Consider the following 27,694-nt stretch of genomic DNA (forward strand, 5'->3'; position numbering starts at 1 on the left):
AAATACACATGTGACTAACCCTGATGTACACATCCTAGATCTGACCGTCTTGCCCGGGAGGGGGAATTGGAGTTTTCACCAGTTTGAGACAAGTTTTCCCTTGTGGAAAACCTCCCTTTGTAGCTGGACTTTGACAAGCAGGTCAGATCCTACTCTGTCCCTAACTGTCTAACAAGTTTATAATGTGAGAGATGGATCCAGGAGGCGCTCAGCAACCCTGACTGAAGTAGGAGTAGTCAGGAGCACTTGGTAGGGACCCTCAAATCTCGACTCCAGGAATGTCTTTCTGATGAACGTCTTTACCAGCATGTAGTCACCAGGTTAGAAAGTATGGGTACCGTCACTGGAATCTGGACCTGGAATGGATAATAAAACTTGTACATGTGTTACTGACAGTTCTTTAGTAACAACAATTACATAATTTACAAGAGCATCACTTCCCAAGGCTAGCTGTTTTGGAAAATATTGACCCAATCTTGGAGGCCCCCCAAAAAGAATCTCGAATGGTGTGAGTTTAGTAGAACCCCTTGGAGTGTTTCTGACTGAGTATAAGGCAACGGGCAAAATGTCCGTCCAAGTCTGACCTCCTAACTGGCTTTCAGTATTTTATTTTTGAAGGCGTCATTCAGTCTTTCTACTTTCCCACTGCTCTGTGGGTGATATGGAGTATGTAAACCCAAATCAGCTCCCACCAATGTCCATAGTTCCTTAGTCAGTGCTGCAGTGAACGCAGGTCCTTGGTCACTCTCAATTACCTCTGGGACCCCATATCTGCTTCCTACTTCATGCATCAGTCTCTTAACAGTCACTCTGGCTGTCATGTTGGTTACTGGATAGGCTTCGGGCCATCCTGAGAACATGTCAGTCACTACCAGTACATACTCGTACTTCCCTACTTTTGGCATTTGAATGTGGTCAATCTGAATTCTCTGAAAGGGATAAAGTGGTTTAGCCAAATGTTTCTGAGTAACTTTCTGAGGTGGTGCTGGATTGCATGCTGCACACACAAGGCAGGACTTGAAATAATTTTGGGTGATAGTAGAGATCCCAGGTGCCATATAAATCTTCCAAATCAGGTCATTCATCCGATTCTTGCCTCTGTGGGTGATACCGTGTGCCCATTCTGTCACTGAGGGGTACAGATTACGGGGTAGACAGACCTTTTTGTTCATCCTCCAGACTCCATCTTCATCCTTTTTTAGCTCCTCCTTTCTGCCATGAGTTCTTTTCATCATCTGATGTCTTGTCTTGATGTAGATGGATGAGCCTCATAAGAGAGCCTTTAGTCCCTTCTTCAGTGTCTTGTGTCACGTACACCGCTGCTTTCTCTTTCCCAAATGGATCCACAGCATAGGTTTTTGCTGTTTTGTCAGCAAATAAGTAGTTTCCCCTTGCTTCTGGAGAATCCAGTCTCCCGTGAGCTTTGATCTCGATCACTGCAACCTCTTGAAGGTAGATTCAGAGTGACCACAAGTTCTTGCATGGTAGCAGCATGTTTTACAGGAGTTCCACTGGACGTTAGGTATCCTCTGGCTGCCCAGATACTGCCGAAGTCATGAGCCACTCCAAAAACGTATCTTGAATCCGTGTAGATGTTGACCACCTTCTCCGTCGCTTCCTGACAAGCCAGCGTCAAAGCTTTAAGTTCCGCTTCTTGTGCAGACATGTGCGGTGGTAGCGATCCAGCTGAGATGATCAGGTCATGTGTAACCACGGCATATCCCGTATGGAACCTTCCTGTTTTATCTGCAAATCTGGAACCATCAGTGAAGAACGTCAGGTCAGCATGTGGGAGTGGGTCTTCAGACACGTTTTTCTGGGAGGCTCCTTCTTCATGCATTTGTTCAAGACAGTCATAATCCTCTGAGTGTGTAGAGGCATCTTCTCCGAGAGCATCAGTATCATCCACATCCCCCCTGGAAAGAGGAAGCAGCGTGGACAGTTTGAAGATGCTGCAGCGGACAAGAGTGACATTATCCGGAACCAAGAGCCAACATTGGAGTCTCATATGATGTGCACCAACAGATGTTTAGGTTCCAACAATAGCAATTATGTCATGTGGAGCCATTAAGAGAACTGGATGTCCTCAGATGATATCAGGATTTGGGATTCAAAGAGCTGGTGCAGACTGTATGGCCTGTTTAAGAGCGTAGAAAGCTTCCACGGATTTGGTACATAGTGGAAACGCTGACGTCTTGAGGTCATCGTACAATGGCTGCATCAACTTGGAGGCATCTGGAATAGATTGGCGACAGTAATAGGTCAGCCAGCTCATCCGAGGCCCATGTCTTAGGTTCTTGGCAGAACTCAACACCTGAGTCCCATGTCTCGTCATGCTCCTGTAGAAAGGCATCGGCTGTTTTTCTGGATCTAGAACTTGGTTCAACAGAGTAGCAGCTTGCTGGGGTGTAAACTTGACATAGATGGTGGGCTCCTCAGACATGAGCATTGGCACTGTTGGTGGTGGCACCTGAGGCGGGAGTAGAGATGGCACCGGGAGTGCAGATGTAGTCCCTTGTGTATGAGGAGCCGGAGGAGGTAACAGTCCTGGAATGAGGGGCTCTATTTGGGCAGCTCCAGTATCATGGTGTGGGCTCCAGGTGACGCAGGCAGTCTTAAAAGCTTTAACAGTCCTGTCCTCATTAATGCGAGTTATTGCTGCATGAAGTTGTTGAGCACTAACGTCTGGATGAATAGGGTCATAAGTAGGGGTCACAGCGTGTATGATCATTCTACACGGGAAGATTGTCAGATTTAGTCACCGCTATGTCCCCAACAGCTATCTGACCACGTGACTCAACAATGATTTGACTGTCAGCTTGAATAGTCGCCCCTCCTGCTTCCACTATAGCTCTAGCTACACCTCCATTGTACTCTGACCGAGAATTGGCAGGATTAACAATAGCGTCTGTCTCCATTGTTGTTATGTCACCCTTTCCCACCACTAACAAGGGTCCCTCAGAAAGTTCTTTTTCAAAAATAGGTTGCCAACATTCCCTCCCCTTTGTGCTTCCTATGCTATTGGTATCCCCCTCCCAGATTGAGCCCCCCTTGTTACAGTTGCCACCGTCCCATACAGGTGTGCGCTTGGCTGCGAGACAGCCTGTGAGGTACCAGGTATAGGGTTAGGTAGACTGCATGAGAGTGCTGTTGTGGAAGCATTGGGAGGAGAGGCCGCTGCTTGGAGCATCTCATGTGGGTGTAAGGCTAAATTGGCAGTGGAAGTGACAGTAGAAAGGGTAGGTGCTGGGGACGATCCAGGTGGGAGGACTGCTGGATTCACAACAGGAGTGATAGGGGAAAGGGTTGGTGCCCCATTGGAAACAACTGAGATAGGAAACATGGGTAAAGCCTGTTCACTTCCCGAAGGAATATAGTATTGGCCGTTAGTGGTCATTACTGGGTAACAAGGATTTGGTGATGTGGTGTGTAGCCTTAATCTGAGATGTTCACCACCAGGAGCAGCACATTCGCCATCCACAACATGGCTGCCGTCAGAATTACATTTGCCACCAACAAAATGGCCGCCGTCAGAATTATATTTGCCACCAACAAAATGGCCGCCGTCAGAATTATATTTACCACCAACAAAATGGCCGCCGTCAGAATTATATTTACCACCAACAAAATGGCCGCCGTCAGAATTATATTTACCACCAACAAAATGGCCGCCGTCACAATTATATTTACCACCAACAAAATGGCCGCCGTCACAATTATATTTACCACCAACAAAATGGCCACCATTACATTTAGCACATGGCTCTGGGCCACCATTTTGGCTGCTATTACATTTAACACATTCGCAGGAGCAGCACATTCGCCATCCACAACATGGCTGCCGTCAGAATTACATTTGGCTCTGGGCCACCATTTTGGCTGCTATTACATTTAACACATTCGCAGGAGCAGCACATTCGCCATCCACAACATGGCTGCCGTCAGAATTACATTTGCCACCAACAAAATGGCCGCCGTCAGAATTATATTTGCCACCAACAAAATGGCCGCCGTCAGAATTATATTTACCACCAACAAAATGGCCGCCGTCAGAATTATATTTACCACCAACAAAATGGCCGCCGTCACAATTATATTTACCACCAACAAAATGGCCGCCGTCACAATTATATTTACCACCAACAAAATGGCCGCCATTACATTTAGCACATGGCTCTGGGCCACCATTTTGGCTGCTATTACATTTAACACATTCGCCATCAACAAAATGGCCACCATTACATTTAGCACATGGCTCTGGGCCACCATTTTGGCTGCTATTACATTTAACACATTCGCCATCAACAAAATGGCCACCATTACATTTAGCACATGGCTCTGGGCCACCATTATACGGTGGTGGCCGCTCACAGGATATATTTTTGTAATACACAACTCAAAACTCTATTCTTTCTATTCCTTTTCTCTTCTACCCAATTTCCAATTTTTATTTTTTTTTTTTTTTTTTTTTTTTAATACAGACTTTCAGAGACTCTTTCTCCTGCCCTAGCAATAGACAAAAATCCATTATCTTGTAGGATACCTTTTCTTTCTTTCTTTTTTTTTTTTTTTTTTCTCTAAGACAATCTTCCACTCCAGGGGTTGTAACCATCCCCCCTTCTGGCATTCCACACAATTTCCACTAATGTGCATGAGTCTAACTTGCCATCTGAATTTGGCTTAGTGCCCATACGGCAGAACTGCATTAATTTCTCCATCTTTCTATAGATATACAGTATATCTATCTATCAAGATAACAAACACCAAACAAACAATAAGACGGGGGAGATGACTCAAACCTTAGATTCTAAAGGGAACTGAGTCTGCAGTACTCAGTTCCTATTGCTTCTTGTCACGTGGTCCCTGTCTGACTTCCGTGCTCCGTACTTTACAAACCAATTTTCCCCACTTTGTCAAATTGCTCCCTAACTTACCGGTCCCCGTGCAGAGTCAACTCACTCGATGTCACGGGGCAAAAAAAAGAAAAACTATAAATTTAATTGGCTCGAACTGAGCCAACTCGCTCCAAGTTTCAATGAGCCGCTACACAATTTATTATGCCCGAACTGAGCCAATTCGCTCTAAGCTTTACCGGGCCCCCCTAGGCCGAGTCAATTCACTCCAGGTCCTAGTCTCTCTTGTACAGAACTGAAAATCTTATCACAGGCGACAACCGTATACCACAGACAAAAATTATTTATATATTTTCTACACTTGCTTATCCTTCTCTAAAAAAAAAACCTGCTTATCCCGTTCTCCACATGCTTTTCCTTCTGTAAACACTTGCTTCTTTTCTTTCCTAGAAACCTGTTCTTCCTGCTCCAAACACAATGCTTTTCCTAACTACCAGTCATCTCCTTCTGTAAAAACCTGTTTTTCATGTTTTATCACTTGCCTCTAGCCCTCTGTAGAGAAAAAAAAAACTTGCATCTTTTAACCTACTAGTCATCTCCCCTCTTCACAACATGTAACAGGCAGTAGGCAACTAAAACATGTGACGGTTCTTGCAATTAAATGACCAGCAGCGGAGATACCCTTTCTGCCGTCTTACAGATACCAAGAAAACCGGACACGGTCAGGCAATCTGCACAGGATACCCCGAAGGACACAGGTAAAGACTACAGATTATAAAAAATCAGCAGACTTACCGTGTTCTGTTAAGGAGTTGATCAGTCTCCAGGTTCGGGGTACTCAGTGCATCCAGCCGTTCCACTCGCCGGTTTTCAGGGTTCAGGGCTCTCCTCTGCTGGCCCCAGGTTGGGCGGCCAAATATTAGGGTTGAACAATTAATATAATGTTCAATTCTCTAGTTGCCTACTCCTGGCCTAATGGATATTGATCATGTGCACTAAAGAAATACACCAGACACAGTCAGCTGTAACTCTCCTTGATCAATGTGTGGCTCAGCTCCAAGAAGGGAAGTTTATTAGTCAAACACAATGTTATATATCTCCTGTAAGGGGGCTCGGTTAGCTCTAAAATGGGAGTGATCGGATGTATTCCATTGGTTAGTGGGTTGGGCATGAGCAAGTCCATGGGCGGATCCATGAGGTCATCAGGGTGGGTTGGTCCGTGAGGTCATCAGAGTGGGCGTCGCTGTGGGTGGATCCATGAGGTCATCAGGGTGGGCGTCATCTTGGATACCAGACCACACGGTCTGCTGAAACAGGAAATGGCGGCCATCTTCAGTGTCTTCATTGTTCATCTTGGATACCAGACCACACGGCTCTGGTAGAGGAGATGGCGGCCATCTTCAGTGTCTCACTTTGTCTGAGGAATACTTATGTAAGGTTAAACAATACATGTTATAGGTTGCTTCTCTCAATTACCTTATGTGTTGAGGTTAATTAAGTATTTGATCTTATGGCTCTCCTCAACAGTTCTATCTAGTAGGCCACTCCTCACACTCTGGAAAAAACTGGGGGTTGGACAACAAGACAGGGAGAAGTAGCTGGGAAGAGCTAGAGAGAGGACCTGTCAGGGATGGGATCCTGACAGATTCCTAAGAAAGGACAAAAAGTGAGAAAACGGGAATACAGCAAAGAGGCGATAGGACCAGAAGGAGTCGTGCTGTAAGATCGAGGCAACATCCTTCTGAGGCGCAAACAGTCGGTGGCCGGAACGCCGAGCAAGTAAGAGACTCTAAGCATTACTGCAAACCACGGCAGGACAGCTAATTATAGGTTGGCTGTCTCACCCAAAACACCTAGGCAGACAACGGAGGCAGCTGTGGGAGAGGGGCGACTCTAAGGTCCCGGAAGAACTCCAGGCCTACCCCGTCATACGGGTGCGTCCTGACCATATCATCTGGGGGACGGAGAGAACGAACATCAGAGATAGACAGAATCAGTTGTGAGGACTATCCCGGGGTGCTCAGCAGGGAAGGACTACAACACGTAGGCGCTAGAAGGTAGACGCTGATTCCCACCTGTTAAGGGGACTCCTGATGTGCCGTTGGACTGGCCGGTCTCAGACAGCCCGGTTAACAGTGCTCTGGATTGGACACCTCGAGGCCTTCAGTAAAGAGGTAAAGAGACTGCAACCTGGTGTCCTCGTTATTCACCGCGACCTGCACCGCACCACAACATCATCACCGCCCACACCTTTCATTAGACGCCCCTCAGCAGGGTCACGGACCGGGTCTAGCCACCGTGACAACCCCAGAACAGAGACTCAGAGGCCTGGTACCGGGTACCCCTCAGCCCTGCGGCAGTGGGGGCGCTCCAATGGGCTCACACTATTTGATTACCGTATTTTTTGGCATATAAGACGCACTTTTCCCCCCCAAAAAAAGGGGGGAAAATGGGGGGTGCGTCTTATATTCGCAATGCAGGCTTACCGTGGACCGTGGCTGCAGAGGTGCGGCGGCAGAGGTGTGGTGGCAGAGGTGTGGAGATGAGGAGGCGCAGTGAGCGGGGTCCCTTTCCCCGGTGAGGTGATGCAGCAGCCCCGGTAATGCAGCAGGGCCGGGTGAATCCTGTTGTTATCGGTGCGCGTGGCCATCTTCCTGAGGCCGCGCGTTCGCAGATGGAGCTCTGCTGCCCGGGGCTTCAGGAAAATGGCCGCGGGATGCCGCGCGTGCGCAGATGGGGATCGCGGCGGCCATTTTCCTGAAGCCCCGGGCAGCAGAGCTCCATCTGCGAACGCGCGTCCTCAGGAAGATGGCCGCGCGCACCGATAACAACAGGATTCACCCGGCCCTGCTGCATTACCGGGGCTGCTGCATCACCTCACCGGGGAAAGGGACCCCGCTCACTGCGCCTCCTCATCTCCACACCTCTGCCACCACGGTAACAACAGGAAAGGGGAAAGGGACCCCTCTAACGCCATACCTCTCACTGTGCCTCCTCATCCCAACACCTCTGCCGGTAACCACTGCTGCCACCCTCCCATGGACACCAGGCCGTGGCGTCGCCCACCTAAGCAGGAAGGGACCCTGCTCAGGTGCACGCCGTACCGCCTCACCCCACCTCTGCCGACACCATGCCTCCTGTGACCCTGCTCTGCCACCACCAGCCCACAGGTAAGATACTGTAAATTCGGACAATAAGACGGACCCCCATCTTATAAAAAATCATTTTTTCTGCAATTTTCACCCCAAATTTGGGGTGCGTCTTATGGTCCGGTGCGTCTTATAGTCCGCGAAATACGGTATATCAAATTCTGTGCAAAGCGTCTCTTAAATATTTTTCTAATGTTCAAAAGCCATTTTGCTATTCATATTTCATGTATTTCATATTAGACATGCTTTGGCACGATCGAGTGCAACCTTTTTTGTATGCTCTAAATGAGCATCACGGTCGCAAGAATATATGAGGATGTCATCTAGGTACACAATAACGAATTTCCCCAAAACATGAGAGAACACATCATTTATGAAATGTTGGAACACTGCAGGTGCGTTTGTCACCCAAATGGCATCACCAAATTTTCAAAATGACCCTCAGGGGTATTAAAAGCCGTCTTCCACTCATCACCTTGACGGACTCTTATGAGGTTGTACGCCCCCCTGAGGTCAAGCTTGGTAAACCACTTAGCACCTGCCACCTGGTTGAACAAGTCAGGTATCAGTGGCATAGGGTATGGATCACGAACCGTAATCTGGTTTAACTCCCTGAAATCCAGACACGGCCGTAGTCCACCATCTTTCTTCTTAATGAAGAAGAACCCTGCTGCCACCGGCGAGGACGACGGCCTGATGTGCCCTTTGCTCAAACTTTCAGCAATGTAATCTTTTAGCGCTTGTCTCTCCGGACCGGAGATGTTAAACATCTTTGCTTTAGGCAACTTGGCCCCTGGTTTAAACCTGATAGTACAGTCATAGGGGAGATGTGGTGGCAATTCTGAGCAACCCTTCTCAGAGAACACATCCACAAAATCCAGAAGTGACTCCGGAACGCTTGAAGTCACCGCAGCCACACATGTGGCCAGGCAATTCTCCTGGAAGAACTCGCTCCACCGAATTATGTCCTGAGTTTTCCAGTCAATCACCGGGTTGTGTGTAGACAACCATGGAAAACCCAGAACCAATTGTGCCGGAAGACTCTTGAGCACCTTACATGTAACCTGCTCGAAATGAAGAACCCCAATGTGGAGTTTCACCTCAGCCACAAACTCAGTAATCTCCCCCTGTGGGAGAGGAGCAGAATTGATAGCGACCACGCGGATAGGATGAGGCAGTTTTTCGATCCTAAAACCAGCAGTGCGCGCAAACTCCTCATCAATGAGATTTGTGGCAGAACCACTATCCACAAAAGCAGTAATTGGTAGCTCACTGCCAGCGATAATAACCTTAGCAGGGAGCATACATTGAGAAACCACCATGGAGGATATACATAAGCTCAGATTGGACTCCTCCACACCCTCTGAGCTTAGAGGTTTTTCCGCCGCTGCGTTTTTCTTAGACAGCAGAGGACAGATATTAATAAAATGACCAGTTTTACTGCAGTAAAAACAGGCTCCCTGCTTCCTGAGCTCAGGGGCTCGACGCTTAACATGTGATACCCCTGCGATTTGCATAGGCTCCGTGGGCTCACCTGCAGCAACCTCACGTGAACCTAAACCTCCTCCCACAGGCGGCGTCTCATGATTCCCCTGACGCAAACGGCGATCAATACGGATAACAAGACTCGTAGCGGAATCTAGTGAAGTAGGAGTCTCGTACATCAGGAGGGCTTTTTTAACCCTTCCAGAAACCCCATGAATAAACTGATACCGCAGCGCGGGATCATTCCGCTGAGTGTCGACCGCCCAGCGGCGAAATTCAGAACAGTAATCCTCTGCAACATGCTCCCCCTGGCGAATAGTGCGTATCTTAGATTCTGCTAGAGCCATTCTGTCAGGCTCATCGTAAATATTTCCAAGAAAGGAAAAAAAACTCTCCACAGAGTCAAATGCAGCAGAATCAGATGGCAAAGAAAACGCCCATGCATGGGGATCCCCGCTTAATAATGAAACACCAGGCCCACACGCTGAGCCTCATTACCGGAGGAGATCGGGCACATACGGAAATATAGTTTGCAAGCTTCACGAAAAGTAACAAATTTAGGCTACGTTCACATTTGCGTTGTGCACCGCAGCGTCGGCGCCGCAACGCACAACGCAAACAAAAACGCAGCAAAACGCATGCACAACGCTGCGTTTTGCGCCGCATGCGTCCTTTTTTTCATTGATTTTGGACGCAGCAAAAATGCAACCTCTGCGCCCGGACGCGGGCGCCGCAGGGACGCATGCGGCGCAAAACGCAAGTGCGACGCATGTCCATGCGCCCCCATGTTAAATATAGGGGCGCATGACGCATGCGGCAACGCTGCGGCGCCCGACGCTGCGGCGCAGACCGCAAATGTGAACGTAGACTTACTGCGTTCCCCAGCAAATTTTTCAGGCAAAGGAAACTTAGGCTCAGCAACTTTGTCTGTAACACCGGCTTGCACATTAGATACTGCTAGTCCCTGTTGCTGCACTGCCCCCCTCAACTCAGTGACCTGTAGGAACAGCGCCTCCAACTGGCGGGTTATGGAAGTCATGGGATCCATGGAAATAATGTTGGCCGATTATAATGTCACGGGAGACCTAGGTAGGATAGAGCTAATAACCCGGGTCCCTGTGATTTCCCTCAGACTAGGGAAACCCTGACTGACCCTCTACCCAGAGTTTACACTGATGGTGTGCATGTCTGGGCCTCCACCCTCGCCCTATCTCCTGTTTCAACCCTAGGCTGAAACTACCACCCAGTGAAGAGATAACACTGCAATACCCACAGTTAGCACAGACAAGGATAAAGGAAAAATAAGCACCACGCCGCAGTCAGGAAAACACTAAAGTGCAAAGGGCAACACAAATACAAATATGGGAAGGAGAAAATAAGACAGAAGGAAATACACCACCAGCAACGATACTCCAACTCCTAGCTCTCCACTCCAGACCAAGATAACAACGCGCAAGACAGAAGCTATAATCGGCAACGCCCAATGTTCAGGAGAACTATTTAAAGGCAGTGGGCATGGCCCAGCTTCCAATCTGATCACCAGCTAAATTAACCCCGGACCAGCTAGATAAAATCTAGCCGACGCCAATGAGCGCATAGTGGACAAAAGCAGAATTACCGCTGTCTGTCGGACAACCTGGTCTGAACAGCGTCCGACATGACAGTTACATCCTGTATTATACTTCAGAGCTGCACTCACTATTCTGCTGGTGCAGTCACTGTGTACATTACTGATCCTGAGTTACATCCTGTATTATACCCCAGAGCTGCACTCACTATTCTGCTGGTGCAGTCACTGTGTACATACATTACATTACTGATCCTGAGTTACATCCTGTATTATACTCCAGAGCTGCACTCACTATTCTGCTGGTGTAGTCACTGTGTACATTACATTACTGATCCTGAGTTACATCCTGTATTATACCCCAGAGCTGCACTCACTATTCTGCTGGTGCAGTCACTGTGTACATACATTACATTACTGATCCTGAGTTACATCCTGTATTATACCCCAGAGCTGCACTCACTATTCTGCTGGTGCAGTCACTGTGTACATACATTACATTACTGATCCTGAATTACATCCTGTATTATACCCCAGAGCTGCACACACTATTCTGCTGGTGCACTCACTGTGTACATACATTACATTACTGATCCTGAGTTACATCCTATATTATACCCCCGAGCTGCACTCACTATTCTGCTGGTGCAGTCACTGTGTACATACATTACATTACTGATCCTGAGTTACCTCCTGTATTATACTCCAGAGCTGCACTCACTATTCTGCTGGTGCAGTCACTGTGTACATACATTACATTACTGATCCTGAGTTACATCCCGTATTATACTCCAGAGCTGCACTCACTATTCTGCTGGTGCAGTCACTGTGTACATACATTACTGATCCTGAGTTACATCCCGTATTATACTCCAGAGCTGCACTCACTATTCTGCTGGTGCAGTCACTGTGTACATACATTACATTACTGATCCTGAGTTACATCCTGTATTATACTCCAGAGCTGCACTCACTATTCTGCTGGTGCAGTCACTGTGTACATACATTACAATACTGATCCTGAGTTACTTCCTGTATTACACCCCAGAGCTGAACTCACTATTCTGCTGGTGCAGTCACTGTGTACATACATTACATTACTGATCCTGAGTTACATCCTGTATTATACTCCAGAGCTGCACTCACTATTCTGCTGGTGCAGTCACTGTGTACATACATTACGTTACTGATCCTGAGTTACATCCTGTATTATACTCCAGAGCTGCACTCACTATTCTGCCGGTGCAGTCACTATGTACATACATTACATTACTGGTCCTGAGTTACATCCTGTATTATACTGCAGAGCTGCACTCACTATTCTCCTGGTGGAGTCACTGTGTACATACATTACATTACTGGTCCTGAGTTACATCCTGTATTATACTGCAGAGCTGCACTCACTATTCTGCTGGTGCAGTCACTGTGTACATACATTACATTACTGATCCTGAGTTACATCCTGTATTATACCCCAGAGCTGCACTCACTATTCTGCTGGTGCAGTCACTGTGTACATACATTACTGATCCTGAGTTGCATCATGTATTATACTCCAGAGCTGCACTCACTATTCTCCTGGTGGAGTCACTGTGTACATACATTACATTACTGATCCTGAGTTACATCCTGTATTATACTCCAGAGCTGCACTCACTATTCTGCTGGTGCAGTCACTGTGTACATACATTACATTACTGATCCTGAGTTACATCCTGTATTATACCCCAGAGCTGCACTCACTGTATTATGTCAGTGTTATCAGAGAAACACTGGACCTGAGAACTACCAGTGATGTAATTTGTACAGTGACATCAGAGAAGATGAGTTGCAGTGCATGCTGGGAAATATCCAGTATAATTACTAGTTTCTGATCTTGAATATTGGAGAATGCCTCTTTCAATAACCCCAAATACAACCTGCAGTTCACCTCTTTACCACTAGTGGGCGCTGGATCATAACAAGCGATCTGTATCTGTAGGATCTCACCGATCCTTAGTGATAAAGCCTCATGTAAAGCTTTCGACCAAATAATAATAATAATCTTTTTATTTATATAGCGCCAACATATTCCGCAGCGCTTTACAGTCTGCACACATTATCAAGGAATCAGAACTTTTTTAACCCCTTCGGGACCCGGACATTTTCCAGCTTTGCTCTTTCCTTCTTTTTTTTCCCCTCTCCTCCTCCGAGAGCCGTAACTTTTTTTTTTAGTTTAATTTCCCCTTCGCCACAAACTAAACTAATCTGCAGTGTTTGTCTTGTGCACACAATGGCGGTTATCTTGGTCTGATACCACTATGGCTCCAGGACAATGAGGCCGTCCATAGACATTGCTCATCACATCACTGTGGGGGTCCCAGACCCTCTGACCCTTTTGTTTCTGCTGAGATAAGCAGAACACTGATGTCTGGCGGCCGCTTATCTCTTCTTTTAGCTCATGGTTATTATGGTTACTATGATCCGCCATCTTTGTATATTAGGACACTTTTCATTGGACCATTTTGCTGTCCACTAATTTCATTCTTAAAGCAGTACAGAGGAGGAGGAGGTGGGCTAACGCTTGTATGGATGAGATGGGATTACGGTTTGATTGGGGAATTCCGGCACAGAGTTTGAGGGAGCACCTGCCAGCGGTTTCCAGCAACCCTCCTGCTTGCCCTTGGTCTCCTAGATGTTTCCGGCCTGCCTGCGTTTTCCAGCATCCTGCCTGTGGTCTCCTACCTAGATGTCTCACGACTGCATTTCCAGCATCCCGCCTGCTTGCCTGTAGTCTCCTAGATGTTTCCCGCTTGCCTGCGATATCCACGATTCCACCAGCTTGCCTGAGTTCTCCTGGATGTTTCCTGCTTGCCTGATATTTCCAGCAACCCCCTTGCTTGTCTCTTGGATGTCTCCCACCTGCCTGCAGTTTCCAGCATCAGACCTGCTTGCCTGTGGTCTCCTAGATGTCTCCCTCTTGCCTGCGGTTTCCAGAATCCCACCTGCTTGTCTGTGGTTTCCAACAACCCCCTGCTCGCCTGTGGTCTTTTTGATGTCTCCCACCTGCCTGCAGTTTCCAGCATCGGACCACCTTGCCTGGGGTCTCTTGAATGTTTCCTGCTCGCTTGAGGTTTCCAGCAACCCCCCTGCTTGCCTGTGGTCTCTTGGATGTCTCCCACCTGCCGGCAGTTTCCAGCATCAGACCACCTTGCCTGGGGTCTCCTAGATGTCTCCAGCTTGCCTGCGGTTTCCAGCAACCCCCCTGCTTGCCTGTGGTCTCTTGGATGGCTCCCATCTGCCTGCAGTTTCCAGCATCAGACGATCTTGCCTGTGGTCTCCTAGATGTCTCCAGCTTGCCTGCGGTTTCCATAATCCCACCTGCTTGTCTGTGGTTTCCAGGATGTTATTAAAACTTTAAAAAGGTTGTCCACTACTTTTTCATTGATGGCCTATCCTTATGATAGGTCATCAATGTCTGATCGGCAGTAGTCCGACAACCTGCACCATCGTCAATCACCTGCTATCAGTGTCAATCACCTGCTATCAGTGTAGCCTGCCGCAGCCGGCGGCTAAAAGTGCTCGCTTGCAGCGCTGCTCCTTCTAATAGTAGTGGCTGGGGCTTGTGCTGCGCATACGCCTCCTATTTAAATCAATAAGAGGCTGATGTGTAGTACCCGGCGGCGGCCACTATCAGAAGGCGGCTCAACTTGGAAAGTGAGCACTGGCAGCCGCCGACATCTGCGTTGGTGCTGGGTGTTGGACCCCAGCCGACCAGACATTGATGACATACCCTAAAGATAATGAAAAAGTAGTGGACAACCCCTTTAAGTAGGTCTTCTATGTGTATGGAGAGAATCTGAAGGGATGTGACCTCTCCACACTCAGCGGGTGCCGGCTGTGTTACGCCACCAGGACTCGCCACTATCAGCAGCTCAGATCGCTGCTATAAAACCGCTGAAATGCTGCTGACTGCAGCGTCTGAGGGGTTATCCCTCATTTACAGTACAAGGAATAACTTGCTGATTTCTGGGGGCCCGACCGCTGGGCCCCCCGCGATCCTGCAGTCCCGACCTAAAAGGGGCAAAGCTTCAGATGCTCAGTCTCTGCTCCTTAACTGTCTATCGGGCTGCCGAGTGCAGCGCTCTCATAAAACGGGGCTTCAGGATCCCCGAATTTTGTGGGTTCGCAGCAGCTGGACCCCGCTGATCAATCATTTATGACCAGACCTGCAGATAGGTGATGACATGTTTTCAATGAACAATCCCTTTAAGTGACCGGATCCCTGGGCCGCTCCCACCACACCATAATCGCAGATTATCGATGAATTGACACGGACCCCATGACCGCCATCTTTGTACTCCGCTAACAATAGATTTCCCAGTATTCAGTCACTGCACCTCCCTCCCCCAAAAATACAACAAAAAGCCGTCAAAATGTCCGATACGATCATGGGGTCTAAGGGGTATCGTTTCTCCTTATGGAGAGTGACATACCATCTCTGGCTTGTCAAGGTAAGGAGGCTTATTTGCCGTACAATGCTCCTCTGGGAATTTAAATATGCAAATTGCCTCTTCTGAGAAAAAGAGGACTTAAACTCTACAGCGCCACCTATTGGATACGATCATGCGATTGTTGGGGGACAGCACTATTGGATGTTTTGCTACCATTGCCACAAAGTGTGAACTAAGGGAGAAAAACCATATCTGTTCCCTATAGCAACCAATCATAGTTCAGCTTTCATTTCTTATGCTGCACTTATAAAATGAAAGCTGCGCTGTAATTGGTTGCTACGGACAACAAGTCAGTTTCCATTGTAGCTGCTCTTCCCGTGGAGAAACCCTTATCTATTGAGGCTGTCAATCTCTGCTGGTGGGCGGGGTTATGTGGTACACCGCTGTATGGGCGTGGTTTCCTAAACCTGATTGTGGGCGGTCCCGCTATATGGGCGGGGGATAAGCACGGTAATTGGCAGGTTCTTATCATTTGCGTCTTGTTGTGGGCGGGGCTGTTGCTGCTGTCGGTGGGCGTGGTTTTGTCTTATCCTTTGCTCCCAGTGGTGGGCGGTGTTGTTCTGTAGCAGCGCCACCTGGCGGGCTCCCGGGGACGCGCTCTCTGTATCGCTCTCATTCAGCTGCCCGGGGCTCGGTGCCGGAGGACATGGGCTGCGGACGGGGCCGGTGCTGAGCGCGCGGGTCCGGCCGGGACATACACACTGGTTGTAAGGGGCCGCCAGGATGAGCGGCGGCAGCTCCGCTTCGGGCTCGGCAGCCCCTCCTTGCCGCCTGGCCCATTACTTCGTGATCTGTGGGACAGATGCGGACAGCGGGCTGGAGCCGGATGAGCTGGCCGGTAAGATGAGGAGCGCTGGGGACGGGGAGATGGCGGGGGAGGCAGCGGGAGAGACCGGGGCATTGTGTGCGGGGGCGACCGGGATGGAGCCGGGGTGAGAGCGGGGGGCGCTGAGGTGAGAGCGGGGGGCGCTGGAATCAGATCAGGGGGCGACCGGGATGGAGTCTGCGTCAGGGGGCAACTGGGGTGAGAGTGGGGGCAACTGGGAAGGAGCCGGCATCAGATCGGGGGGCAACTGGTGAGAGTGGGGGGCAACTGGGATGAGAGTGGATGGAGCCGGATCAGAATGGGGGGGTGACTGGCGGGGCTGTGGGGTCAGTAGCCAAACCTCCGACTCCCCAGCACTGGTCACTACTGAGCATGTGCATAAAGTGCAGCACAGATTCATCTCCACTAAAGGGGCTGTTATGGCTGTATATGGGGGGCCTGTTATGGCTGTATATGGGGGGGCTGTTATGGCTGTATATGGGGGGCCTGTTATGGCTGTATATGGGGGGGCTGTTATGGCTGTATATGGGGGGCCTGTTATGGCTGTATATGGGGGGCCTGTTATGGCTGTATATGGGGGGCCTGTTATGGCTGTATATGGGGGGCCTGTTATGGCTGTATATGGGGGGCCTGTTATGGCTGTATATGGGGGGCCTGTTATGGCTGTATATGGGGGGCCTGTTATGGCTGTATACGGGGGGCCTGTTATGGCTGTATACGGGGGGCCTGTTATGGCTGTATACGGGGGGGCTGTTATGGCTGTATACGGGGGGGCTGTTATCGCTGTATACGGGGGGGCTGTTATGGCTGTATACTGGGGGGGCTGTTATGGCTGTATACGGGGGGGGGCTGTTATGGCTGTATACGGGGGGGGCTGTTATGGCTGTATATGGGGGGCCTGTTATGGCTCTATATGGGGGACCTCTTCTCGCTATGGGGGCGCCTCTTGTCCGCCATTCGTCTTCCCTTTGCCGCTGACCTCTATACTGTATTCGGACCCTCTACCTCCTTGATTTTTGGTGATTTTTGGGGCGACCATACAGACTCCCCAGTAGGTGTTTTGTGATGAGGCAGACGGTGAGATGAGGCTGCGGCCTCCTGTAACTTCAGGTGCAGCTTCTCTAGTAACCAATGAGGTGGCTGCTTTCTGGTGGCCACATGACCCTTCTGGGCCTCCATCCATGGTGCCGGTCCGTTGGGCATTTGCCCGGTTGATGATAGTGGAATCGGCCGCGGGCGACGTCTCCGGGTTTGTGGCTCTTCTCCATCTGTGCCGATCCCGGAGGTCAGCCCTCCAGCCATCACAGGTGGTGGCCTATCCTAGCGGTCAGTCATCTCTGTATAATGTGGGAATACCCCTTTAATTGAAAACTTAAGGGGGGGGTATGCAATTATGTCAAGTCTATAATTCCCATTTTTTAATCTCGGCCCCCCGGCTCCTGTATTATTATCACTCCGGTGCTCCATCACAGGCTCGTCAAGGCTTTCTGTCGGCCGCCGTCTTCCCTCCGAGGTCGTCCTTCTTCTGCCACTTAATATGTCATTCGCATCGTTTGCTCCAGAAAGGAAGATTAATTAAGCGCTAAATGAATAATGATGAGATCTATTCCGGCAGAGCCGCATCATGTCTTGCCAGAAATGGGATCGGACCTGAACAGAACTGCGAGGATCGGGCTCCTAGGGTAGAAGAAGGGTCACCATGTTATCACTAAGATCTGCTGCGCTGCTGGAGACTAGCTAGGCAGGGCACACACTGATAGGCTGTATACACAGTCTGCCTCACTTTATTTTATTTTTTTTGCTTTTTTTTTTTTCCCGAGGGAGATGAATGTATGCAGCTCCCCTTCTTTCTTTCCCTTATCTGGAGGCTCAGGAGTGATTCGGTGAAGTTGTTAAACTACATTCACTGCAGCTGCCATAAAGCGAGCTCATGCCGTTATGCTGTCTCTACACTAAGATAACAATGGTGACTTGGGCAGTACATGTATAGTGGCCAATATTTTACAATGTTTGTTCGATTTTTCTTATCGCCTGGCCAGATTCATTTTAGGTCAGGTCCCCCTTTAAATACAATTAAGGGGATAGTATTGGATTAAAAAAAAACAGCTGTCTTTGCTCTGGAAACATGGCTATTCCTGTGCCTTGGGTCGTGCCTGGTCGTTAAAAAAAAGAATGGAGGATGAGATGTAATACTACATACATCCTGTCCACAGTGGGGGCGCTGTTTCTTGGGGAAAAAAAGGAGCTGTGTTTTTCTAATCCTGTTCAACAAAAGTTATAAAAACAAGTTATTTCTTTTAATGATTGACATGAGGATGATCTTTCTTGTGTTGTTGTACGTGATTTCTCGCTGCTGTTTACTTTACAAAGACGAGGTCGCGCATCTACAAACATAGAAAGGAGTCGCAAACACCACTGTGTCCACATCGTGATGCCGCCAGGTCACATAGTCCACTCCGTCACCTTTGTACTTTGCGGCTATCCAGGATTCTGTCTATAGGAGATCGCCTATAGCCCAGCGTCTGGGCCCCTGGCACTGAGTACGGGGTGGTCGGGATGATGTAGCGCAGAGCTGTGGCGCCAGGTGCAGAGGAAGCGCCAAGGACTGCGACCGAAACCTGCTCAGTGAGGCCTGACCGTGGTTTCGGGCTGAAAACAGACTCCTACATGGCAGGAGGCCGGGTGTATGTGGCTATATGTGCCACGTATAGCAACACGTCCCTATGGACTGCTACTATATAGCACTGCTCATCCTGAGCCCTCCTGTTTCATGACTAATGCCCGTGCCCCATCCTGGTAAGAGGCTGGATGTTACCCGCCTGGTGTTGAGGATGTAGGTCAATGTGGGGTGTAGAAGTATGGAAGGTGTTCCCTCCCTTACCGTGACTGTAAGGAAGTTATGGTTCCCCAAGAGCAAGGTGGAGATATCAAATGTAGGATTAATGGAGGAGGTCGTGTAAAACTATGGCGAGAGCTCTGGCCCCCTTTACCCGGAGGGGCAGGTTGCGTCGCCCTTTACCCGGAGGGGCAGGTTGCGTCGCCCTTTACCCGGAGGGGCAGGTTGCGTCGCCCTTTACCCGGAGGGGCAGGTTGCGTCGCCCTTTACCCGGAGGGGCAGGTTGCGTCGCCCTTTACCCGGAGGGGCAGGTTGCGTCGCCCTTTTCTCAGGTGGGGGGAAAGGGGGGCCGGTTGCTGCTCCTGGGACCCTTTTTCCGGTGGGCGGGTTGTGGCCCTGACTCCTGTTAACTTCACTTGAGATGGAAAGAATCCGGCTTTCACCTCACATCAATTTGGAGCTTTTCTGATACTCTGTAACATTAGAACTGGGCGAATAGAGAGAAGTTTTTATCCTCGCCGTTTTTTTGCCCTTTTCCCTTTTTATTGACTTGTTCTTTATTGACTTTTGTGCATTTTGAGGAGTTTTACGCTCCAGATCTGGAATGTAATAGGCCTTTATAGCCGTGGCGGCCCCTTGTTTTATCCCCTGTGAATGTAATAGACATTCCTGGAGCCCCCCCGGGCCTCGCCTAGCTGACCATTGTGGGTCCTCGGCCCTCTGCCCCCTCGTTATTCCCTGATTTATGGGGTGCTGACTGATTAATAGACACAGATGGGAGGAATGTGCCGGGATGGGGGGGCATCTGCCTCCGGTTAGGTCGGCTCTTCAGCTATTTGTGCCCCCCAACCCCACTCCAGTGGTCTCTTTCAGAACACTCTGTGGGTTGTTTGTTAAAGGGGTCTGGATAGATGGAGGGGGGGAGTTCTTTAAAAGGACGATTGATTGGATCTCGATCTGCTCCGTCACTTCATCCGTCTTCTTCTTCCTGCATCGTGAATGTTTCGTTTCTTTAATGAGAAAATAAATTGCTGAATAAGAAACCAACTTCAACATCGTGGTGTGACAGCTCTAAAGATGTCGGATGAAGATGATAGGGCATGTTGGGTTTCGACATGCCCAATCCTTTGTTCTCAGGGGATATAAGCCGACTGCTCTATGCTTAACCATAAAGTTTGCGTTTATAGGGGAAAACTGACCTATCCTGGTACAAAATCTAGTCTTATTTCCTTTATCTCCAACCCAGAAGGACTGTGATTCATCAGAATAAACAGATACCCGTCCCTTTAAATGGTAGCGGCTCAGCGACACAGTAGTAATCTAGTAACTCCAGGTTGGCGGCTATTTATATCCCGTAATTGTATGGAGTTTCCTTCCTCCTCCTTTTTTTTTTTTTTAAGCAAAAACTCGATTCTTCCCAATTGTATAGAAGCTAATAAAGCAAAAAAAATAAAATAAAGGGGAGAAAAAAATGATGACATCTGTTGCTCCCTGTTATCAGCCATTTTATGAGTTTATATTTGTTGCTCCAGTTTTTCTGAAAACAAAATAATTGTATGAGTAAGAAAAAATAACGTAATTAATTAAAAAAAAAAAAAAAAAATTCCGTTTTAGGTATACAGCTCCCATGCAGATCTGAGACAGAAATCGGGCGGGGGAGGGGATAATAATTTTTTAACAAACTTTAGATTTGCATTATTTTTTTACAACAGATTTGTGTTTCCATAGACTGAAAATAACAAAAAAAACCCTGATGCTGTAGTCAGACTCAGATTTTTAGCTTTCAGACTACAGAGTGTTTCTGTAGTCTGTTACCATGGTGACGCATAGATCTGTATAGGAGCTGTAGACAAAAAAAAAATTGCATCAGAAAGGAACAGATGTTGCAGGATTTCCCGGGCTATATATATAATTTTTTTTTTTTTTTTCGTTCTCCTGCGTAAAAGAAGCGAGAGGATAATGGACGTGCGCGGGTCAGCGCATCACAAAGAGCCAGCTGACAGTGACGGGCATCTCCCACAATGGCAGCGCAGGCCTCACAAGTGACCATCTGTTTCTAGAAGCAGATGTGCCGCCGTGTGATAGCTGCCTGTTCACAACAACCTTCTCTTTTTTTTTTTTTTTTTTTTTTTTTTTTATTTATTTTTTTTATTATTTTGGCAAATTTATAATTATTTTATTATTATTTTTTCTATAATTTTATTTTAAATATTTATTAAAATATTTTATAATTATTTTGTTAGAGATCAAATATTCCCCAATATTTAATAACCTCGTAGGAGATTGTGCTAGTCGTGCTGGAATAGAGAAAGTAGGAAGATTTGACAATCAGGAATCTAGGAAAGCTGGGTGACAATCCATAGGGCTTCTCTTATAACTGCCGTAGAAGGGTTGACAGGCCACTTTCTTATTCGCGTACACACATAACATTTTATAACTAGTTAAATTTGCCATTCAGGGTGCTAGAAAAGCTGGGTGACCACCTGCAGAATATGGTTGCACTCACAGCTCTCAAAGGAGTTTGTCGGTTCTGTCTTTTACACTTGAAAATGATAATGATACGGAAGTAGACCTAAACTAGTCATTTGCCGTTCAGGAATCTGGGAAAGCTGAGTGACAACCCATGTGGCTACTGATATAGCCCTCCATGGGGGTTGTCAGTGCGCTTTCTTAGACTTCTGAATGATAAAGCTGCCGGGAGTATATGTGTAACTGTGTGATAGGCAGATGTGGAATGCAGGAATCTAGAAAAGCCGAGTGACAACCTATATGGCTGCTATTTATCATTTCCACATGTGGTTGTCGGTCAACTTTCCAAGACTCCTGAATGGCAAGTCCTAGCATTGCATATCTACTTCCTTATTCCAATTAGACTAGTCATTTGCCATTGAGGAAACTGGAAAAGCTGAGTGAACCTTTTATATGACGGTGATTCTACAAGGTTGTCAGTTCACTACTTTCTTTAGACTCCTGAATAGCACATTTTATCTAGGAATATGGAAGTAGACATATAAAAAGTGAATTACAAGGCTAGATTTGCCATTCAGGAATCTAGAAAAGCTGAGTGACAACTTGTATGGCTGTAATTTCCATTCGTACAGGAGGTTGTGTATCTTTTTTGCCTAGACAAGTCCTTACAATTATGTGGAAGTAGACCTGTAATGCATCAAGACAATTCATATGCCATTCAGGAACCTGGAAAAGCTTGGTGACAAGCCATATGGTGACAACCCATATAATTGTGATGACCTTGACTGGAAGTTGTCAGTCCACTACTTTCTTAGGCTCTTGAATGGCAAGCCCTTATGGAAGTATTCATATAATGCTACAAAACAGATCATTTGCTTTTCAGGAATCTGGAAAAGCTGAGTGATAATCAATGTGGGTACGGATATAGGGTTGTCAGTCCGCATTCTCAGACTCCCGAATGGCAAAGTTGTACAGCATTATGGATATATAGAGTAGATAAACGTGTGCATAACTAGGCAGATGTGCCATTCAGGATGCCAGATAAGCTGGGTGACAACCCTTTATGGCTGTGATTACAGCTTCTATATGAGGTTGTCGGTTCATTTTCTTAAACTATGGAATGAACACGTTAATCTAGTAATGTGGGAGTAGACGTGTATCTCTGCGTTATTAGATTTGCCATTCAGGAAGCTGGAAAAGCGGAGTCATTTTTAATTTTTTTTTCCATATGGTTGCGATTACAGCACCCACAGGAAGTTGTCAGTCTACTTTCTAACAATCCTGAACGGCAAGTCCTTGCAACGATACAGAAGCTAACATGCAATGCTGAAAAGTGAATAAATTGTCGTTCAGGAACCTGGAAAAGCTGAGTGACGTCCGATATCGCTACTGATACAGCTCTCCCTGGGGGATGTCTGTGCACTTTATATATCCATAGGGCTGTAAGGATAAGAGTACACCTGGAACTGGGCAGATTTGCCATTCAGGATTTTAGAAAAGCTGAGTTCACATCTATTTCATGATCCAGCTTTCCATCCTCTCCATCCGCATTGCAGCACCGTGTTTTGCTTCTTTTTGCTGTGCCCTCTGCTCTCCGCAGAGCCTCACGTGCCGGCTGTGTAATGTGAAGAGACAGATGACTCTGAAAGCAGAGACTTGGCTCTGACCTCCGCACACTTGGCTCTGCGCATGATCAGCGGCGCCACGAGACTGACAGCAGCAACCAGCGAGTGTGGCCTGAGGTCACCAGAAACTTACAGGTGCCGCCGAGAAACTTAATCTACAGGAAACTGGTGGCCCCTTGAGATCTGGCGGCCAGGCACTGAGCAGGCATGCCATCTTAAAGGGGCCATAGCCAATAGCAAGGACGATATGCTTCACAAATGGCCTCTGTTACAGCCAAATATCTCACGTTTTGAGCACCTGCTGCCATTTCTCTGATCCCCCGGCTTCTTGAGTCTCTTCACCTTGGTTCCATGTAGGAGGTGTGGGCTGTGGGACACAATCCTCCTGTGACTCCTCCGAACATTAGAGGGTCTCGCTGGTTACTATCAGTCCTGAATTGATGGCACTGCTGGACATCTTCTGATTTTAAAAGGAAGCATGATGTGTCCTTCAAGCGTTCTTGGCCGACCACTGCGTCTACGGTCCTCAGCGTTGCCCATTTCTTGGTGCTTCTATAAAAGATCTTGGTCCCACAGTCTGCCTTTAAATTTATTACCTGGGAGATACCTGGCTGATGCAGTATAACTACCTTGTGGCTTAGTTTTGCCATGATGTAAATCTGTGACATGAAAACGTCTTCCAGAACCTCACCTTTCTGTATTTGGCTGTTCCTCACCCAGTGTTAAGCCTCCAGCACGGCTGTTTCTGTCTCAGTTAATGACTGTTACTTTTCTCTTTTGTTCATTCACTAGATAAGAAAAACTAATTATATATATAATAAATATTAAGCTTTCTGGCTGTGCACTGCTTCTTTCCTCGGTGCTGTGTCCCATCACTCCATGACATGGGAGCTCCCCGTCACCATCTGCTGTCTGTAAATACAGTATAATCTGCAAAGGTCATAATCCGGAGGCGATAGATTGTTTCACTGCCTATTCCAGTGTTTCCTCTGGATTTGTTGGTTTAGACTTTTTTCTGATTTGAGGATTTTGTTTTTATGGACTTGTCTCAGTTTTATATCAGTCTCCACTGATCCTTTGTTTTACTTCCTGCTGCAATCCCAGAATTTGATATTCTCCCACTCCGGCATTTTTAGCCCCCGCAGGAGATGATCGTTACTGCCATTAATAATTCAGGTGGGAAGCGGCACTCTCCATATATTGTCCGCAGCTCGTATGTGTGTACACAGTGACTGCACCAGCAGAATAGTGAGTGCAGCTCTGGGGTATAATACAGGATGTAACTCAGGATCAGTAATGTAATGTATGTACACAGTGACTGCACCAGCAGAATAGTGAGTGCAGCTCTGGGGTATAATACAGGATGTACCTCAGGATCAGTAATGTAATGTATGTACACAGTGACTGCACCAGCAGAATAGTGAGTGCAGCTCTGGGGTATAATACAGGATGTAACTCAGGATCAGTACAGGATCAGTAATGTAATGTATGTACACAGTGACTGCACCAGCAGAATAGTGAGTGCAGCTCTGGGGTATAATACAGGATGTACCTCAGGATCAGTAATGTAATGTATGTACACAGTGACTGCACCAGCAGAATAGTGAGTGCAGCTCTGGGGTATAATACAGGATGTACCTCAGGATCAGTAATGTAATGTATGTACACAGTGACTGCACCAGCAGAATAGTGAGTGCAGCTCTGGGGTATAATACAGGATGTACCTCAGGATCAGTAATGTAATGTACACAGTGACTGCACCAGCAGAATAGTGAGTGCAGCTCTGGGGTATAATACAGGATGTACCTCAGGATCAGTAATGTAATGTATGTACACAGTGACTGCACCAGCAGAATAGTGAGCGCAGCTCTGGGATATAATACAGGATGTAACTCAGGATCAGTAATGTATGTACACAGTGACTGCACCAGCAGAATAGTGAGTGCAGCTCTGGAGTATAATACAGGAGGTAACTCAGGATCAGTAATGTGATGTATGTACACAGTGACTGCACCAGCAGAATAGTGAGTGCAGCTCTGGAGTATAATACAGGATGTAACTCAGGATCATTTCTGTTTGGTGTATAGAGTCAGCACTGTTAGTGACAGACAGTGTGTGCATCCTGTTGTGAAGGGAAAATGGTAACTACTAATTTCCAGGAGGAGTGACAGAGGGACAGCATGAAGTTTATAAAGAATAATTTGTATAACGACTCCAGGATTCATTATTTTTGGCCGGAGATAATCCCTTTGACACAACGTGTATTTTATATCATGTTCTCCTGATTCGCAGACGTCCCGCAGGATGAGGGCATTAGCATAGAAATTGCGTTCTCTCCATCCCTGGCCCACGCTGGGATAATTTGGCCTAATCTCGGGAAACAAGAGGAAAAATTTGAGCCTCCCTGCGCGTGTTCTCGCCCCCGTGGTCGCATTCATCTCGCTCATCCTACTAAGCTGGAATTGTCAGGAGTGATCAGCCATAAGCTGCCATGAAGACGCTGCAGAACCCTGCCCTGCGGCGGCGGCAGCAGCAGCAGAGACTGCGGCGGACACGGATGTAAATACATGGCAGGTTGTCCCGCTGATGCTTCTCGTGTGAACCTTGATCAGTGTTAAGTCATAAATCGTTCACTTGGGTGTTTAATAATCTACATCCCTATGAATGGAGCACTACTGAGCATGTGCGACCACTGCTCCATTCACTGTCTATAGGAGTGGTCGCACATGCTCACTGCCAGCTCCATTCACCCAGACAATTTTTAGGACCATCCTGCCCAGAATTGTTGAGGGTCCTAGTCTTCAGACCACTCATCCCCAACTCCACAACCAAACATTTGTCACCTATTCTCTGGATTGGTGACGCATGTGGTTCATAGGACAATCCCTTTAAGTTGTTTTCAAGAACCTTGTTACTTGGCTCCTCTCATTCAAGAAGCTGTAGTCCCTGCTTAGGTGCTCCTATGGACAATTAAGGGGACATGGTGCGACCCTTTCATTTGGCTCCTAGAGGTCCGACCATTGGTAATATATTCCCAGAGAATCCCTTTAAGAATTTAAAGGGAGTTTTGCAACCCAAACCTATTAAGCACTAGTTGAATGGTGAATATTAGAAGACTTCTCCTCTCGTCAGACGATTCCCAATATCTGCAATGTTTAGCGGAGGAAGAGACTTGTTAGCTTTTCTAAAGACCTGACCTACTTTACCGAGTCAGAAATGTTAAATATCCAATTAAAAATGTGAAAAAAAACCCCAGAAGCTGCTGCTCGCCTCGTGTCTGGAAGGATCGCTGCGGTTTGTGGCAGATGAGGATTTGCATTTTTCACTTCTTCATTTCTTGTCCGACCTCAACCTGAATAAAAGCTGACGATCAGCATCGGATCTCCTGTAACGTGGAGTTTCGGGGGTTAACGCCCGCATGGAGTGGAGAGCTCGGTGTCGGAGGAGTTACTTAATGTTGTAACATCTCATTTTTCTGCTTTGGTGACCACAAAATATAATATATTCTACGTGTACTGCTATACATCTGTTTGCTACACAGACTTGTTTTAGACCTCTCCAACTTTGCTGACCGGAACACTTTACTGCTATGTAGTCGCAGCACGGCGCTATCTTGGGTCACATGATATGTAGCCATAGCTTTACTTTTAGATTTTTGTGGATTTTGGATAGTTGGGTGACTGAAAGTTACTTGCTATGCTGTAGACTGCCTCTTTTGCTGCACAGACTTGTTCTAAAACCCTTCCGACTCTGACAATAGGAAGCACGATAAATGTGGACAGTGTAATTGAGGCTACAAACGATTTGGGTTGCTCACATCTCGTTTGTCACGGTATTGTCAATAAGCAGGGCACTGCATGAACCCTTCCCTTTACACTACTGCATCTCCACAGTGTGAGGATCCCAGGTGGCATCATGGAGAAGCTACTGCATCTCCACAGTGTGAGGACCCCAGGTGGTATCATGGAGAAGCTACTGCATCTCCACAGTGTGGGGACCCCAGGTGGTATCAGGGAGAAGCTACTGCATCTCCACAGTGTGAGGATCCCAGGTGGCGGCAGGGAGAAGCTATTGCATCTCCACAGTGTGGGGACCCCAGGTGGTATCAGGGAGAAGCTACTGCATCTCCACAGTGTGAGGATCCCAGGTGGTATCAGGGAGAAGCTACTGCATCTCTGTAGTGTGAGGACCCTGGGTGGCATAATGGAGAAGCTACTGCATCTCCACAGTGTGAGGACCCCAGGTGGTATCATGGAGAAGCTACTGCATCTCCACAGTGTGGGGACCCCAGGTGGCATCAGGGAGAAGCTATTGCATCTCTGCAGTGTGAGGATCCCGGGTGGCATAATGGAGAAGCTACTGTATCTCCACAGTGTGAGGACCCCAGGTGG

At 47.7% G+C, this 27,694-nt stretch overlaps 1 protein-coding gene across 2 annotated transcripts in view; it reads left to right on the top strand.

The window, feature by feature from the left end:
• The first annotated feature begins 16,101 nt into the window (after nt 1–16,101).
• Nucleotides 16,102–27,694, top strand: part of DENND5B (DENN domain containing 5B) — a 65,978-nt gene continuing 54,385 nt past the window's right edge. For both annotated transcript variants that reach the window (XM_077266670.1, XM_077266671.1), the window contains exon 1: nt 16,102–16,385. In XM_077266670.1, coding sequence (XP_077122785.1) covers nt 16,271–16,385 — 115 coding nt within the window. In that variant the 5' untranslated portion in view covers nt 16,102–16,270. The remainder of the gene's footprint in view (nt 16,386–27,694) is intronic.

The sequence above is a fragment of the Ranitomeya variabilis genome, chromosome 5 (genome assembly GCF_051348905.1).
Source record: "Ranitomeya variabilis isolate aRanVar5 chromosome 5, aRanVar5.hap1, whole genome shotgun sequence".
NCBI classification, from domain to species: domain Eukaryota; kingdom Metazoa; phylum Chordata; class Amphibia; order Anura; family Dendrobatidae; genus Ranitomeya; species Ranitomeya variabilis.